The 16,271-nt window shown below is 61.3% G+C and overlaps 2 protein-coding genes across 2 annotated transcripts; one reads left to right on the top strand and one right to left on the bottom strand.

Annotated features, from left to right (window-relative positions):
- The first annotated feature begins 494 nt into the window (after positions 1-494).
- On the top strand, positions 495-10,896 carry GNAI2 (G protein subunit alpha i2). The gene is made up of 9 exons (XM_015874654.3): positions 495-651; positions 5,771-5,813; positions 6,193-6,334; positions 6,638-6,798; positions 8,324-8,452; positions 8,651-8,780; positions 8,962-9,115; positions 9,793-9,988; positions 10,077-10,896. Exons 1-8 carry the CDS (start codon positions 534-536, stop codon positions 9,981-9,983), a joined length of 1,068 nt encoding a protein of 355 aa, XP_015730140.2. The 5' UTR covers positions 495-533; the 3' UTR covers positions 9,984-9,988; positions 10,077-10,896.
- Positions 10,374-14,028, bottom strand: GNAT1 (G protein subunit alpha transducin 1). The gene is made up of 8 exons (XM_015874655.3): positions 13,621-14,028; positions 13,099-13,141; positions 12,608-12,749; positions 12,377-12,534; positions 12,180-12,308; positions 11,976-12,105; positions 11,745-11,898; positions 10,374-11,568 (listed from the first exon to the last, which is right to left on the bottom strand). Exons 1-8 carry the CDS (start codon positions 13,724-13,726, stop codon positions 11,378-11,380), a joined length of 1,053 nt encoding a protein of 350 aa, XP_015730141.2. The 5' UTR covers positions 13,727-14,028; the 3' UTR covers positions 10,374-11,377.
- Between the last annotated feature and the right edge of the window lie 2,243 nt (positions 14,029-16,271).

Genomic DNA, 16,271 nt, shown 5'->3' with positions numbered 1-16,271 from the left:
GGGGTGGCTCCGTGCTGTGAAGCCGTGAGATGTGGCAGAAAGAGCCACGGTGGGGATGGAGAAGGAGAGTCTGGGTCACAGCGCGTCCCATTGCACCGCCACCACCGACACCCCGCGCCCTGGGCATGTCTGCTGTGGGGCACGTGGCGCTGTGCATCATGCCTGCCCTGAAAGGACCCACAGCTACTCACTGCACATCTGTCCTGCTCACAGCACGGCCTGCCCCACATCTGTCCTGCGGAATGAACGTGGTCCTGTGCACATCTGTGCCGGGGATCACCGACGGCGCAGCTCACATCTGTCCGCACTGCATCACATCGCATCGCATCACAGCCCAACCCACCGCACCCAGCCCGGACCACCCCCTCCCCATCCCCACGCCCCCCCCCCCCCACTCCCAGCCCATCCCCTTCCCTTTCCTCTCTCCACGCCCCCCGACGGAACCCCCGCCCTCCCCACAGGCCCCTCCCCGCCCCGCCCGCGCCGCGCAGGGCAGGGCAGTGCCGGCAGAGCGCGGAGCGAGGGGCGCCGCCATGGGCTGCACGGTGAGCGCCGAGGACAAGGCGGCCGCCGAGCGCTCCCGCATGATCGACCGCAACCTGCGGGAGGACGGCGAGAAGGCGGCGCGGGAGGTGAAGCTGCTGCTGCTGGGTGAGCGTGGCCGCCGCCCCCCGGGCATCCGTCCCCCCCGCTACATCCCGCACCCCCCTCCATCGCCGTCCCTCGGGCGGCTCCGGCGCGATCCCCCCACCCGTGATTTCCCACCCTCTTTTGGGGCCGCCCCCAACTTCCAGCTCCCCGCCGACCCCCCGCATCCCCGGGGGTTCCCTTCTCAACCCCCCGCCCTCCCACCCGAGGTGCTGCGGGGTCAGCCACGCCCCCGGGTCCCCATCGCAAAGGCCCCGGGTGGGATGCAGAACCCGCGGGCATCCCCCCATCCCTTCATCCCTCCATCCCTCCATCCCTCCCCTCGCTGTTTCTGTTGCTGTTTGGAGCCGCCCCCCCCCGCTCCGGCCCGGAACGCAGCGTTTATTTCCTCCCATCTCGCTGTTATCTCTGGGGATGGGGGTCCCTAATGCAGCCCCGGGGCGCTGGATGGGATCGGGAGGAGCATCCCTCCTTTCCCCCCTCGCCCCCCCCCGCTGCCGTCGGGGGGAAACGCCGGCACAAAATGTCTTTTCTCGTCGCCTCCTTCAAGAGAGGAAGCCGAGAGCAGCAGGAAGTCGTGGTGCAATCAGGCAGCGGCCGATCCGCTCCAACACCGTCCGCCTCGACGAGCGCGGAATGAGCGGAGAAGGGCGGAGCGCGACGGTGCTTCCCCACGGCGGGGTGCGGCGGTGGGGCCGGGCCGTGGGGGTCGGGTTATCGGTGCGAGGGGAACGGGAGAAAGCACCGGGAGCACCGGGAGCACCGGCAGCTCGGGACGGGGAGCGGCGGCGGAGCGGAACCCCGCGGCGTTGCGGGGCGGGTGCGTGGGGCTGAGACCCCGCTGCTGGGGCTGCCGTGGGCTCGGCCTCGCTCGGAGGGATGCGTTCGGCTCCAGGCCGTAGGGTTCCCCATCTCGGGATGGGGTGCAGCGATGCGGGGCTGGGAGCAGCGTGGTTGTGCTCCTTGTTGCAGGGTGAGGCTCCGGTTACTGATCTCGGTGGGTTTCTAAAGCCAAAAATAGAGCGAAACAGCTCCATTTTTTAGTCTTTTTGATTCCTTCCCCTGCCTCAGCAGCTGTTCAAGTGTAAACAGTACCGAAGGCCCTGAGCTCTCGGTGCTGCTTTCTAAACCGAAATGTGTCTGGAAAGGACTTGAGAGCCCACTGGGATGGCTCCTGGTGGGTCCCCATATGGTGCTTGGAGCCCCTCAGCTTGTCCTGGAACCCCCCCAGCTGCATCCGCATCCCCAGAGCACAGCACAGAGCACAGCACAGCCCCCAGCTGCTGCCCTGCTCCAGACGGAAGTGAAACCGTGGTCCTGCAGAATCCTCTGTGCTGCTGCTGCTGCAAGTGCTGTTGGTGTTTGGGGGATGGGGGCTGCCCACCCGTCCTGCTGCTCTGCGCCCACCTCCCCGAGTTTCTCCCTTTCTGGCTGTTGTGTCTGTTTGATGGAGCAGCCCCAGGGGCTGTTGGTGGGTGCAGGACCTGTGGGCAGCAGCAGAGAGAGAGGAGACCCCCCACCATCCCCTAAAGCTGGATGCATTTGGGATGCGCTCCTTGATGCTCCGCAGCTGCCCCGTGGGCTTTGTGGACACAGTGCTAACAGCCCTAAACCACACCGCCTACTTGGCATTAAGGAAGGAGAGAGATTCCTTGGCTTCGCTCTTGGGGATCTCTGCCTTAGAAAGCGTTTGGGAAGCCCCAGATGCAGATGTTGCCCTCAAACAAAGCTGGTTGCAGGGCACATGGCTGGGTTGGCAGTGGGGGGCTCTTTGGGGCACGCTGTGCTCAGTGCTGAGGGTGCAGTTTCAGCCCCGTTGTTGGGATGGTTCTGTCCCAGGGTGGGGGCGCTGGGCTCTGTGGCTCCGTCTGTGTGCTCAGCAGCAGAGGAAGGGAGGCACCGGCTGCTGCTTTCAGCTCCGGCGCTGCCTCACGCACCCGCGGGTTTTCCTTCCTCCCTGCTCCCCACCCCACGCTCTGCTGCAGCCCTTTGGTGACATGGGGTTGCAGGGAGGTGCAGGGCTTTAACAGGGGTGATGGTTCTAAGGGAAACCTGACGGGGCCTGTGAGCCACACCAGGAGAGATGTGGCATCCCTGGGATTTCAGGGCCAGAAAGAGAGGAGAACGCTCCCTTCTTTCCTGGAAAAAGGCACAGGAATAGCTTTGTCCAGCTCGGAAAGCCAGCGGGGGTGTGGAGAGGGCTGTGCCCAGCCCAAAGTACGCCCAGCCCAAACCCTCCAACTGTCAGCCCCACACACCCTCCCCACAACGGGTTGTTTTGTTGCATCTGCTCCCTCGGTGGCCATGGATGTAGCTTTGCACCCTCAACAAGTTGCACACCCCCAATTACTCCCCCCAGGTCCAGGCTGTGGCACTGTGCTCACACCTCAATGTGATGGGGGGGGGGGCTGTTCCTATGTTCCCCCCCCCCTCATATGGGGTCTGTGCCCACCCCACAGCCTGGGCAGCCCCGGGTGCTGCTGGAGGGTGGCCAGCTCTGTGTTGGGGCCGACGGCTGCTTGGAAAAGCACGCAGCATTGCTGTGGGGTTTCTTGTGTTTGTTTTTTCTTACTCTTCTTACATGCAATTATTTTTAAAGCTCTTTTAGATAGGAAGGAAAATGTGGAGTCCCCTCTTTCCTCCCCACCCCCATTTATTTTGGGTGGTTTTCACCCAGCTATTGGTGCAGTGCTTTGGAAACCCCATTTGGTGGCTGGGACGTAGCTGGTGCCTTGGGACTGTCCCTGCTGACCCCATCCCTCCTCACCCATCCCTGTCCCCTCGTGGATGATGGTGATTGTTTCCTGTTTTTGTAGTATGCTCTGGGAACAACCATGGCTGCATCCCTGGGGCCCTGGGCTCTGTGCCCATTGGGACCTGGCCCTGTGGGACAGATGGGAGTGATGCTTTGGGGTGCAGAGCCACAACCCCAGCCCTGAAGCACTGTGTCCTGCCCAGCAGTGGGAAGCTGCCCTGCTCCGGAAGCGTGTGCTGCCTGGCACTCAGCCTATGGATTGTGTCGGGGCTGAATGGCCGGCAGCCGGTGTGTTCCGGGGATTGGGAGCTTCCCCTCACCATATGGTTGTCCCCATCCCTGTCCCCTCTATATGGCTTGCTGGCTTCCCTGAGCACCACGTGGCTTCCGTCTCCCATTACTCACATCCCTGTGCCACCAGTGACCGCTCCAGTGGCCTATTGGGCTGGTTGTGAGGCAAAGGAACGGATTTGGAAGAGATGGCATGGCAGCCTGGTGGCTGCACTCCCAGCTTCTGCACGTGCCCAAGGGCTGTGCCCGTGCCACGTCACTGCCCAGCTGTGCTGTGATCTGCTGCTGCGGGTGCTGTGGGGTGGCACCGCTCCGGCTGGGGTTATTAGAGTTAATGAGGTACCGGAGCACTCCTGCTGAACAGGGATTACGAAAGGAAAAAATGCCTTCCCTGCAGCTACTGTGACTCAATGCTGGGTTTGGAGGCCGCGGCTCCGCACGTGTGCGCCCACGCTCCTCCCGGCATGGGCTCCCACAGCGGGCTCAGGGTCATGCCTGCACCCCATTAACAGTGCCATAGGGCCAGCAGAGTCGGGGGGTAGGGCTATAGGGGTAGCTCTGTGGGCTGGGACGATGTGCCAGGCAGGGATACGCTTTGGAGATGCTCAGGGTCAGTGTGGATTGTGCCCAGCCAGGTGGAGGTGGAATGGGGCTGGCACTGCAGTGGCTCTCGGTGCCCTTTGTGCAGTTCTGGTTCTATGGGGCCAAGCTCCGTCCCCGCTGTGAGCCGCAATTTTCCGCGTGGCGTGGCTGGCTGCAGGGCTCCTTTTCCAAAGGAGCCAGGGGAAGCTCTGGGTGGAAAGAAAGCAAGAAACCCGATCCACCGAGCCGAGCCGAGCGCAGTTTTATTTCCGTCGGGTCAAGCCTGCGAGGTTCCAGCCAAATCATATATTTTGGGCCAAATGAGAAACACGTGTCATCCACCGAGTCCCATAACCAGAGAAAGATGCTGCGGGTGGATGCAGGGTCCTGCCTGGGGTGTGCAGCTCCTCCTGGCCCAGCCTGTGGGCAGGGGGACGCCCTGCCTGGAGGACACAGGGCTGTGACCCTTGCTGCTTCCATGGGGTACCTGGAGTCCCAGCACAGATGGTGATGTCCCTTTGTGCTTTGGCTGCAACCTCAGGCTGTGCTCTTGCAGGTTAATTTTAGCATAATCTCCATTTTTTTGAGCTCCTCTTCCCCTTCTCTGGCTGGAGTGCAGCACCCCTGCCATGAGCTGCCTGGGGCCCCCTATAAGGGTGGCTCTGCTTTAGGGATGTGGCGGTGCTCACACCTTGGGCACGTGGGGACTGTCTGACACCCCGTGGTGCTGTGTGGGACAGGGGGGACGGGGCTGGCACGGAGGGTGGCCAAAGAAAGAGAGACCGCAGGGATGGATGAGAGAGAATGCACCAAGTGCTGTGCTTTGGGATGTGGCATCCCCAAACAGCACTGCTTGGGGCTCCTGCGATGAGGGTTTGCTCCAGGCTGTTGTCCCTGTGCAGAGAAGGGACAAGGGATGGGCAGTGTCCCTCTGAGCTTCCCCTTTCAGCTTCCCCTTTCTGCAGCCGGGTGACCTCACTCCTTCCTCCCTCCCAGAATGGGGAGGGAGGGAGGGAGCAACAGACGCACACAGCCTGCCAGAGTGGCACATCCCCAATGCTTGGGGTGACAGCAGCACTGCCAACAGCACTGACACATTGCTCAAGCTGTCTGGGTTTTTCCCAGCTGTGCAGAACCCCCTGGGTGCTGTGGCACTGCTCTGGGCTCTGTCCCCACCTGCTGCTTTAGAAATCCATTGGGTTTAACCCAGCGGGGTTAAACCAAACCCTGCTCTGGTCAATGGAAACCCCTTTGGTGGCAGTGCTACTTTCTGCGCTGTGCTTCGCTCTGTGCTGGAAATAATCACCCTGAAGAGGGGGGTTGGATCTGCTGGGTCCCTTGGACTGCTCAGTGGAGACGTCTCAGCTTTCTGGGCTCCTCCCTGGGGGCTGTTTTAGCTGCAGGAGCACTGAGGGTCCCAGTGCACCCCATGGGGGTCTCTCCAGCGGTAGCCCTGGGATGTAGCTCATGGCTTGTGCCTTATGTCTTCCACAGGTGCTGGGGAGTCCGGGAAGAGCACCATCGTCAAACAGATGAAGTGAGTAGCACAAGGACCTGCCCTGTCCCTGCAGTGATGCTGGGGTCATCTGGGCACAGTGACTCCGGGGTTGGGCTCTTGGGATGCTCAGGACGGTGCCGTGGTGGCTAAAAGTGCCTTGAGAAAGGCTGGGATGCTGCCAATGGGATTTCTGCTGTCCCATGTGCCCCCATGTCCCTGCTGCCCAGCTCCTCCAGGCTGGGTGCTCTCCAGGGCATGAATATTACATTGGCTGGCAGTGGAAGGGGAGGTGAGCTCGGGTGCCTGCGGTTACTCCGGCAGCAGTGAGACATGGTGAAAGCAAACACCTGACGGGGAGGTGGCAGCGTGGCTGGTGTCACTGTGGGCCGGGCATGCTGACCCTGCCCCCTGTCCCCAGGATCATCCACGAAGATGGCTACTCGGAGGAGGAGTGCCGGCAATACAAAGCCGTGGTCTACAGCAACACCATCCAGTCCATCATGGCCATCATCAAGGCTATGGGAAACCTGCAGATCGACTTTGGGGACTCCTCCAGAGCGGTGAGTGTCCCTGTGAGCCTGCTGTGCCCACATCCCTTCTGGGAGCAGGGCCTTCCAAAGCAGAACCAGGGCTCCGGTGGCCCTGTCCAATCCCTTCTGCTACTCCAGGACCCCCTAAGGCAGGGAAAATCCAAAGTACGAGTGGTGGGAATGGGGAGGACAGCTGTGCGTTTCCTGGCATAGGAGGGGTGATTTTTTACCATTCCTGTGGTTTGTTTTGTTTTGTTTTTTGTCTATGGGCACCTATGATGGGTTGGTGGGGATCCCTGGGGCTCGTGGAACTGATGCCTGGTTCTGCTGCAGGATGATGCCCGCCAGCTCTTTGCTCTCGCCTGCACTGCAGAGGAGCAGGGCATCATGCCTGAAGACCTCGCCAACGTCATCCGCAGGCTGTGGGCTGACCATGGGGTCCAGGCCTGCTTCAATCGCTCCCGTGAATACCAGCTGAATGACTCTGCTGCCTAGTGAGTACCTTCCTCCTCAGCCTCCTCCTCCTCCTCAACCTGTTGCTGTGCTATGGAGCTGTTCTGTGTTGTTAGGGTCGGGGCAGCTCTCCCCCAGGTGTGCAGCATCCAAGCTGCATTCATAGAACCACAGAATGGCTTAGGTTGGGTGGGATATTAAAGATCATCCAGTTCCGTCCCTGCCATGAGCTGCTGCCCCCCAGCTCAGGCTGCCCAGGGCCCCTCCATGGCCTGGGGCACCTTCAGGGATGGCACCCACAGCCCTGGGCAGCACTGCCAGCACCTCACTGCCCTCTGAGCAAAGAGCTTCCCCCTAATATCTTCCCTAGATCTCACTTCTTTAAGCATAGTGCCATTCCTCCTTGTTCTGTGTGCACAGGGAAATATCCCCAATGAAAAATGGAGGTGCTTGTTCTGAGTGTGGCACTCAAGCCCTCTTGCTTTGTTGTTTTATCATTTTCAAGTGAGTTTATGCAGCAGAAATCAACATTCTGCTGGCGTATGAGCTGGCAAACTGGTGCTTGGGGAGGTAAATTGCCTGCATCTGGTTCGGTTTATCCCCAACAAGATTTAATAAATAAGTTAATCTGCCTAAAGCACGATTGCTCTTCTGCACTGAGAAAACGATGCCCGAAAGCCTCTACTGGAGGAGCTCAGCTGTGGGCTTTTGGAGCCTGGTGTCCTGTGGTGCCACGTGGGGTGGTGGTGTCCTTTAGGAAGCGCCTGTGCCCAGTGGCATCCCTATGGCCGTCCCAGCAGCAGGAAGATCAAGCATTGCTCAGTGCCCACATCCAGTGGCTGGGGTGATGCCCTGTGCCGTGCCCAGGCTAAGGACAGGGAGCTGTGTGCCTTCCCTTCCCCTCCCGGTGACACAGGGCCGAGGTCCGAGCCCAGCCCGGCGCTGCCTCCCCGCCGCTCGCTTCCTGTTTTTGTGGCAGCCGCGGGCCGGGCGATTTCCGGCTGTTTTTGAGCTCTTAGTGGAGGTGTGTGCGGCTGTGTCACCGCCGAGCTGCCCCACGCCCTCTGCGGGGTCCCCACATCCACACTCGGTGTCCCCCCGTGGCCGTATCCCCGCGTCCCATTGGCACAGCCCTGGCTGGATTACAGCCCCGCATGGCGGGCGGCTGCTTATCGTAACCCAATTAACTCAAGCCGCAGCGATCACAGCTGCTGGGGGTTTGGTGCTGGCCGTGCCGGGGGCCGAGCCCTGCACCCTCTTCCTGCAGGACCGGCCCTTTGTGCGTGTCACTGACTATGGAGGCACGGAGCCAGCAGTGGTTTCCGCTGGGCCGCGGCCCGTTGCTGTGGCGATGAATGCTTTCCTCCTTCCGTTTCCTGGGCTGGGAGCGTCATGGCGGTGCGGGCATGGTCCCCTGGGCCACGTCACCTGCTGGGCCGAGTGGCCCCATCCCCATGTCCCCATGTCCCTGGTGGTGGGGTCTCATGGAGGCGCCTGGCTTGGCCTTGAGCCCAGTGTGCCCCAGCCACCCCAAACCTGACCCCATCCCACCCACCTCCCCCACAGCTACCTGAACGACCTGGAGAGGATAGCGCGGGCCGACTACATCCCCACGCAGCAGGACGTGCTGCGCACCCGGGTGAAGACCACCGGCATCGTGGAGACCCACTTCACCTTCAAGGACCTGCATTTCAAGTAGGTCTAAGTGCAAACCCTCAGCGTGCCATCCCGGTGCTGAGCTGCTGCTGGAGATGGAGGTTGGGGTTGGCCAAGCAATGCTGCACAGCTCCCCTCTGTGCAGAGGGCATCACCCCGCTCTGCTGGGAGGGCTGAGGCAGGGCTGGGGGTGCAGCAGTTGGGGTGCTGCTCACACACACTGCCATTGCCCTGCAGGATGTTTGACGTGGGCGGCCAGCGCTCGGAGCGGAAGAAATGGATCCACTGCTTCGAGGGGGTGACAGCCATCATTTTCTGTGTGGCCCTGAGCGCCTATGACCTGGTGCTGGCAGAAGATGAGGAGATGGTGAGCAAGGGGGTGGAGGTTCAGCTTTAGGGTGCTCCGGGAGATCCCCACCCCATGCTGCTACCCCACTGTGGTGGCTGCTGGCCTGGTGCAGCAGTGTGGGGTGCCTGGTGCCCAGCTCCAAGGCCAGTGGCTCGTGGTGTGGCAGCACATTCCTGATGTGGTGCCCTTCCTCTGATAGAACCGGATGCACGAGAGCATGAAGCTGTTCGACAGCATCTGCAACAACAAGTGGTTCACGGACACGTCCATCATCCTCTTCCTCAACAAGAAGGACCTCTTTGAGGAGAAGATCGTGCACAGCCCCCTGACCATCTGCTTCCCGGAGTACACAGGTGTGCAGCAGGCAGTGCTGGCCCTATCAGGGCTTCATCTGCTGCATCCCCTTGCCTTGGGGTTCCAGAATGGCAATGGGGACGGTGGCTCTGCTGGCTCTGGGTGTGGGGTCCCTGCTTCAGCAACCTATGGGACTCCTTGCAGGGAATCCTTAGGGCTGGTGGGGTGGTCCTGAGGTCCTGCTATGAGCATTGCACCTCTAACTTAGTGTGGTGCAGCCTGAGGCAGAGGGGTGGCCTGTGGTACTGTGGAGTTGGGTGGCACTTGGGGTGCTGTGGGGACAGGGGAGGGGTTTGAGAAGGAGTGGAGGAGCTGGGTTAGGAGCAGCCCTGGTTTAAGGCTTATTGGGTGCCCAGGCTGCACCTGGACATGCTCTTAAAGCAATGTGTGGATAAAGCAGAGGTGATGAAAAGAATAAGAGGCTTAGGAAGCCACAGGGGCTGAGATGGAGATGGGCAGTGAGGGAGCCCTGGGGCTGCACTGTGCACCCTGTGAGCGTGGTGGTTACTCTGCCCTGCCCTGGTGCTCGTGCTGGTGGCATTTTGGGGAGCTGTGTCCCAGTGTGGCCACTTGGCTAGATTAGTGAGGCAGCTTTATGGGAGGATGAGTTAAACCCAAAGCCCTTTGGGGCCTGGGGGGCTGTGGCACATCCCCAGCATCATCTCTCCCTCCCCAGGTGCCAACAAGTACGACGAGGCTGCCGGCTACATCCAGAGCAAGTTTGAGGACCTGAACAAGCGGAAGGACACCAAGGAGATCTACACGCACTTCACCTGTGCCACCGACACCAAGAACGTGCAGTTTGTCTTTGATGCCGTCACCGACGTCATCATCAAAAACAACCTGAAGGACTGCGGGCTCTTCTGAGGGCGGTAAGAACCCACAAGTGCCGTCCCCATCCCGCTGCCCAGCACCTCCCTGACCCCATCCCCATCCCGCTCATGGCTTGCTCTCTCCTAGGACGCACCGATGAAGGGAGGACCGTGCCCAGCGATTCTGCTTCTCCTCTGGTTTCATCCCCCAACCCTCTAAAGAGACGTTTTGGTGACGGCCGTGGTGGCAGCGGTGGGGATGCTCCGCCTGCGACGCCTGACCCAAGGCTGTCCCCGCTCGCCCCCGGTGTCCCCCCGCCCCCCTTTGCCTTTTGGGCTGGGGACAGGAGGATTTCTCTCTCGGTTTGTAACCGGTCGCCATCTCCCCAGCCTCTCCTTTTTATTCGGTTCCGCACCGTTTACATCCAAAACGCCGTGTTTGAAGGGGGGCCACGGAGCTCCCGGCATCGCAGGGGCCGGTGAGGGGACCCCCCCCAGGAAACACGACCGAAAACATTCCTTTTAATTAATAACCAGCAAAAAGAAAAAAAAAACAAGCAAAAAGACAAGCCACACACACACACAAACACCTACCCATACACACCCACACACACACACACACACCAAGCTTGGTTTACGTTGCTTTTTAAAGAAACCTTTTTAAGAAACTATTTAAAAGCATCAAGTGCTACGTGGTCGCGTCGTCTTCGTGCAGGTAATGCCGAAACCGTGTGCCTTGCAGGGGGGTCCCCTTTGTCTGGCGCCGGGCTGGGGGGAGAGGGCTGGTGCCCCCCTGCCCCTCTCTAATAGGGCCTAGCAGGTAGGGCTAGCTGTGCCGGGGGACAGACCCTGCTGTATGGGGCTGCCCTCCCTCCCCTCTCTGTCCCTCAGCTCCTGCTTTTCCCACGGGATGTTTTTTCTGAATTGTTCACATGGTTTGAGATAATAAAATGTAGAAAGAAAAAAAAGGAAATATGAGTGATCCCCAACCCCCCTACCCCCCCCACCCCACTCGTGTCAATGTGGGGGGTGATGCGGCTGCTTTATGCCTCCTTTGTGGGTCTCTGTGGGGGAGGGGGGGTCTGGCAGCAGTCTGAGGTCACCTTTGGGTTTGAGGTGATGTGTGGGTTCAGAGCCCCCCCGTGGGTGCCCATAGGGGGGTCCCTTGCAGGCTGGCACTCACCTGGGGCTGCTATCTTGGAGCTGTGGTGCTATTCCCAAGGGCATCCCGTGGTCCCCAGGGGGATCCAGCACCCCTCAGTACCAAGGGATGCCCTGGGACCCCAGGTGTCCCCAGCACCCAGGGGTGTATGCAGGCGGGGGGATGGCTGGTGGGATGCTCTGGAGCTGTGCAGGTCACATTGCTGGGGTTTGGAGACAAGCAGAAGCGGTGGCAGAGGGTGGGTAGGGGCACCAGGGGGTCGGGGGGGGGAGCATAGGGGCTGGGGCTCAGAAGAGCCCACAATCCTTGAGGTTCTCCTTGATGATGATGTCGGTGACGGCGTCAAAGACGAACTTGACGTTCTCGGTATCAGTGGCGCAGGTCATGTGCGAGTAGATCTCCTTCACGTCCCGCCGCATGTTCAGCTCCAGGAACTGCAGCTTGATGTAGTTGCCAGCATCATCATAGGTGTTGGGACCTACAAGCAGGGCCATGGGTCCCCAGCACCCCGCAACCCTTATATTCCCCTGCCATCACCCCACAGCCCAGACCTTCAGCTGGGTGCTGAGGGTGCTGGGTTCACCTGATGAGTGTCTGGCAAGGAGTGCCAGCACCCAAACCCCCCATGCAGGGGGTGAGCGTGCCTGCCCTCACCATCATAGTCAGGGAAGCAGATGCTGAGGTGCGCCTTCTTGATCTTCTCCAGGAAGACGTCCTTCTTGTTGAGGAAGAGGACGATCGAGGTGGTGGCGAAGTAGCGGTGGTTGCAGATGCTGTTGAAGAGGTGCAGGCTCTCGTGCATGCGGTTCTGTGGGAGGACACAAGCCCTGTCAGCCCCCTGTCAGCCCCCCAGCCCACCCAGCACCACTTGGCACGGCCACCTACCACTTCATCATCCTCCACCAGCACCATGTCGTAGGCGCTGAGCGCCGCGATGAAGATGATGCACGTCACCCCCTCAAAGCAATGGATCCACTTCTTGCGCTCCGAGCGCTGTCCCCCCACATCGAACATCCTGCAGGGCAGGACCAGGGGGCTCAGCATCCCCCTAATACCCCTCACCCCAGCACTTGGGGGCTCAGCCCCTACCTGAAGTTGAGGTCCTTGAAAGAGAACTGGGTTTCGATGATGCCGGTGGTTTTGACACGGGAGCGCAGCACGTCCTGCTCGGTGGGGACGTAGCCAGGGGTCACCAGGCGCTCCAGGTCCGACAGGTAGCTGATGGGCACAGTGTGAGGCACGTCCCACCAAGGGTGCCCCCAGCCACCTGCCCACCCTGCACCTACTATCCTGCCGAGTCATTGAGCTGGTACTCAGAGGCTCGGTCAAAGCAGGCCTGGATGCCTGCATCCTTCCAGAGCCGCCCAATGATGTCCGACATCTCCTTGGGCATGGTGCCCTCCTCAATGGTGTCTGAGAGGTGCAGCAGCTTGCGGGCATCATCCTGCAAGGGATGGGGGCTCAGTGGGGATGGGGAAGGGGGTACAGCTCCACACCCCATGCTGGGGGCCCCTTACCTGGCGGGCTGAGTCGCCATACTGGATGTTGAGCGTGGTCATGGCACGCACGATGGCCAGCATGGACTGCAGCGTGTTGCTGTAGATGATGGCGATGAACTCCAAGCACTCCTCCAGTGAGTAACCATCCTGGTGGATGATCCTGGACAAGATGGGGGCATGGGGCTGAGTGGGGTGCTGAGGGCACCCATGGAGCTGAGCTATAGGGTAGGGGCAATTGTGGGCACTGAACTGGTGCGTAGGGGTACCCATGTGGGTGGATAATAGGGTGGTGGCAGCCATAGGGCTGAACCATAAGGTAGGGGCACCCTTGGGTCTGAACTATAGGATGAGAGAACTCACGGGGGTCAACTAAAGGGTGGGGACACTCATGGGGCTAGAAAATAAGGCAGAGGTGCCCATCGCTGCAGTTGAGGGCAATGAGGGGTGGATGCTCCCTCTGGCTGTAATATGGGGCAGGTAGGTGGCACGGTGCTGCCTGTGTGACTTACTTCATCTGCTTGACGATGGTACTCTTCCCTGACTCTCCTGCTCCTGTGGGGACAGAGCGGGGGCACAGTGGTGACCACAGTGGTGACCACCAAAGGGGGACACAGGGAAACAGGGAGGGAGAGAGCCAGTGGGGGGGGGCACTGGGGTGGTGCTGCTGGGGGCTCAGTCAAGGGTGTGCTGGGGGAGCTGGGGGTGGGGGGAAGAAGAGGATGGGGTAGGGATGGGGACACAGCAGTGGGGCATTGCAGGGGAACGTAGCCAGGGCCCGGACATGGGGATGAATGAGAGAATAACTGGGGGGCATTGGGAGGGGGACACAGTGCTGGGAGGATGCGAGGGCAGCATTCAGGGGCATGTGGAGGGGTCTGGGGATGCTGGGGTGGAGTTGGGGTGCTCAGAGGCACGGGGGTATTGGATGGGGTGAGCTTCAGGGGTAATGAGGAGTCTGGGACTAACAGGGTTTGGAGCACGAGGATGTCACGGGGGAGGTTCAGGCATCCCCCAGAGCTGTGCCCACCTACCCAGCAGCAGCAGCTTGACGGTCCTGGCATCCTTCTCAGCGTCCTCCTTCAGCTTCTTCTCCAGCTCACGGGAGTGCTTCTCCTCGGCGCTGGCCCCTGCGCCCATCCTCGCCTCCGCCGCCCGCCGGCTCGCCCGCTCGGTGGAGGTCAGCACCAGGACGGGCAGTGAGCGCCAGCCCCCCGCCGCCTCCAGCGCTCGCCCACCGCCCGACTGCGGCCGCCGCTGGCACCCAAGTGGGCCAAGGACGGTGACAAGGAGCGCGGCTTAAGGCAGAGTGCGGATAAAGCCCCGAAATCTGCCCGGGGCTGAGCTCAGCAATCCCCCGGCTCCCGGCGTCAGCGCTTCTGAAGAGAGGGCGCCCAGCTGTCCCCTCCCAGACATGGTGGCCCAATGTCCCCAGGCCGTGGCTATGCCCCGTGGCAGGGATGTCCCTGCTGGCCCCAGCCATGGGTATGGCCTTATAGTGGGGATGTTGTACCCACTGCTGTACCCAGATGTACCCGCTGTTCCCAGCCATGGGTATGGCCTTATAGTGGGGATGTTGTACCCACTGCTGTACCCAGATGTACCCACTGTTCCCAGCCAGGGGTATGGCCCCGCTCCAGGGATGTCCCTGCTGTTGTTCTCAGGCCGTGGGTATGGCCCTGTGAACCATCCCAGTCGTACTCTCAAGAATCCCTGCCTGATGTCATTGTACCCCTAGTGTCATCCCCACCCCCACGTCCCGAGCCCTTTCCAAGACCCTCATAATGTCCCCAGCTCCTCTCAGTGCCCTTTGCCCCAGCCCCCAGGTATCCCTATGCCTCACCACACGCCACCAAGGACACCCCACGTCCCTCCCCCTGCCAGTGTGTCCCCATTGCCAGCGAAGTACCCCCATGTCCCGAGGAACACCCCTCTGTGTCCCAACCCCGTCCCCACCAGTGCAGCCCCCTGTCCTCAGCCCCAGCATCTTACACCTCCCCAGTGTCCCCCCAACCCTCCTCCGCGGGGCTCCTGCAGTTCCGAGTCTGACCGCCAGAGGGCAGAGCGACCCAGCATAGAGCAGCACAGCCCAGTACAGCCCAGTACAGCCCAGTACAGCCCAGTACAGCCCAGTACAGCCCAGCACAGCCCAGTACAACCCAGTACAGACCGGTACAGACCAGCACAGCCCAGTACAACCCAGTACAGACCGGTACAGACCAGTACGGCCCAGTACAACCCAGTACAGACCGGTACAGACCAGTACGGCCCAGTACAACCCAGTACAGACCGGTACAGACCAGCACAGCACAGTACAGCACAGTACAGCACAGTACAGACCGGTACAGCCCAGTACAGCCCAGCACAGCCCAGCACAGCCCGGCACAGCCCAGTACAACCCAGTACAGCCCAGTACAGCCCAGCACAGCCCAGTACAGCCCGGTACAGCCCGGTACAGCCCAGTACAGCCCAGTACAGCCCAGCACAGCCCAGTACAGCCCAGTACAGCCCGGTACAGCCCAGCACAGCCCGGTACAACCCAGTACAGCCCGGCACAGCCCAGTACAGCCCAGCACAGCCCAGCACAGCCCAGCACAGCCCAGTACAGCCCGGTACAGCCCGGTACAGCCCAGCACAGCCCGGTACAACCCAGTACAGCCCGGTACAACCCAGTACAGCCCGGTACAGCCCAGTACAGCCCAGCACAGCCCAGCACAGCCCAGTACAGCCCAGTACAGCCCGGCACAGCCCAGTACAGCCCAGCACAGCCCAGTACAGCCCGGTACAGCCCGGTACAGCCCGGTACAGCCCAGCACAGCCCGATACAGCCCGGTACAGTCCAGCAGAGACAAGCACAGACTTGTACCACCCCCCTCCCAGCTCCCCAGGGCTACCAGTGCTGCCTCCGGTACCCCAAGTGCTGCCCTAGTCTGGCCAAGAGCCGCCCATGCCTGACCCCAGTGCCCCCAGTAGTGACTGCAGTGTCCCCAGTGCTAACTCAGAGTTCCCCCATAGTGCCCCCAGTGGCCTCCAGCTTCATGTCCCCCTGCCCAGCGTCCCCTCCATCACCCTGCAGCGTTCCCAGCACCCCACCATGTGCTCCCCTGGATCCCACCCCCAGAACTCGGTGATGTTCCTGTCCCCAACAGAGCACACGCAGGCATCTGTCCCAAAGCCAGTGTTTATTTGGGCGTGCTGCAGGCTGCGGGGAGGGGGGACACCTGGCCGCCCCTGCACTCCTCCCCTACAACTATTTACAACCCCAGCGATGGGCAGGGTGCCCCATCTCACCCCTCCTGGCCGTGTCCCCACGTGTGTCCTGTCCCCAGCGGGGGACGAGGCCGTGCCCCCCTGCCTGCAGCCCAGCCTCCTCCCAGCTCTGGCTCCAAAATAACCAGAAGAGGAAACTGAGGCACTGAGACTGAGCTCACCCAGTGCCAGCTCTCACTGCTGCTTTGTCCCTCCCATCACCGGCTCGTACCCCTCTGCGTGGCAGCACCATACCCCAAAGGGCATCACCCCTCCTGCACCAGCACCGCCCGTGGCACCGGGACCCGGAGCCCCACGGAACTCCAGGAAGGGGAGGGATGAGAAGAGCCGGATGCAGCCACCCCCAGGTCCTCCACCACCCCCAGTGCCGGGAGGTGATGTTGGTGACTATGTACAACCTGCAAATAAATACCAC

The sequence above is a fragment of the Coturnix japonica genome, chromosome 15 (genome assembly GCF_054131305.1).
Source record: "Coturnix japonica strain WE chromosome 15, WE-NBRP24, whole genome shotgun sequence".
In the NCBI taxonomy this organism is placed as follows: Eukaryota; Metazoa; Chordata; class Aves; order Galliformes; family Phasianidae; genus Coturnix; species Coturnix japonica.
The sequence above is the reverse complement of the archived record's forward strand: the minus strand, read 5'-3'. Positions and strand labels throughout refer to the sequence as shown.

Coding starts and splice junctions, on each gene's coding strand:
- GNAI2 (XM_015874654.3), top strand. CDS start 534: ATGGGCTGCACGGTGAGCGCCGAGGACAAGGCGGCCGCCGAGCGCTCC. Junction 652..5,770: donor GGTGAAGCTGCTGCTGCTGG/GTGAGCGTGGCC, acceptor TGTCTTCCACAG/GTGCTGGGGAGTCCGGGAAG. Junction 8,781..8,961: donor TGGCAGAAGATGAGGAGATG/GTGAGCAAGGGG, acceptor TTCCTCTGATAG/AACCGGATGCACGAGAGCAT.
- GNAT1 (XM_015874655.3), bottom strand. CDS start 13,726: ATGGGCGCAGGGGCCAGCGCCGAGGAGAAGCACTCCCGTGAGCTGGAG. Junction 13,142..13,620: donor CGTCAAGCTGCTGCTGCTGG/GTAGGTGGGCAC, acceptor CTGTCCCCACAG/GAGCAGGAGAGTCAGGGAAG. Junction 12,535..12,607: donor ATGGCGACTCAGCCCGCCAG/GTAAGGGGCCCC, acceptor CATCCCTTGCAG/GATGATGCCCGCAAGCTGCT.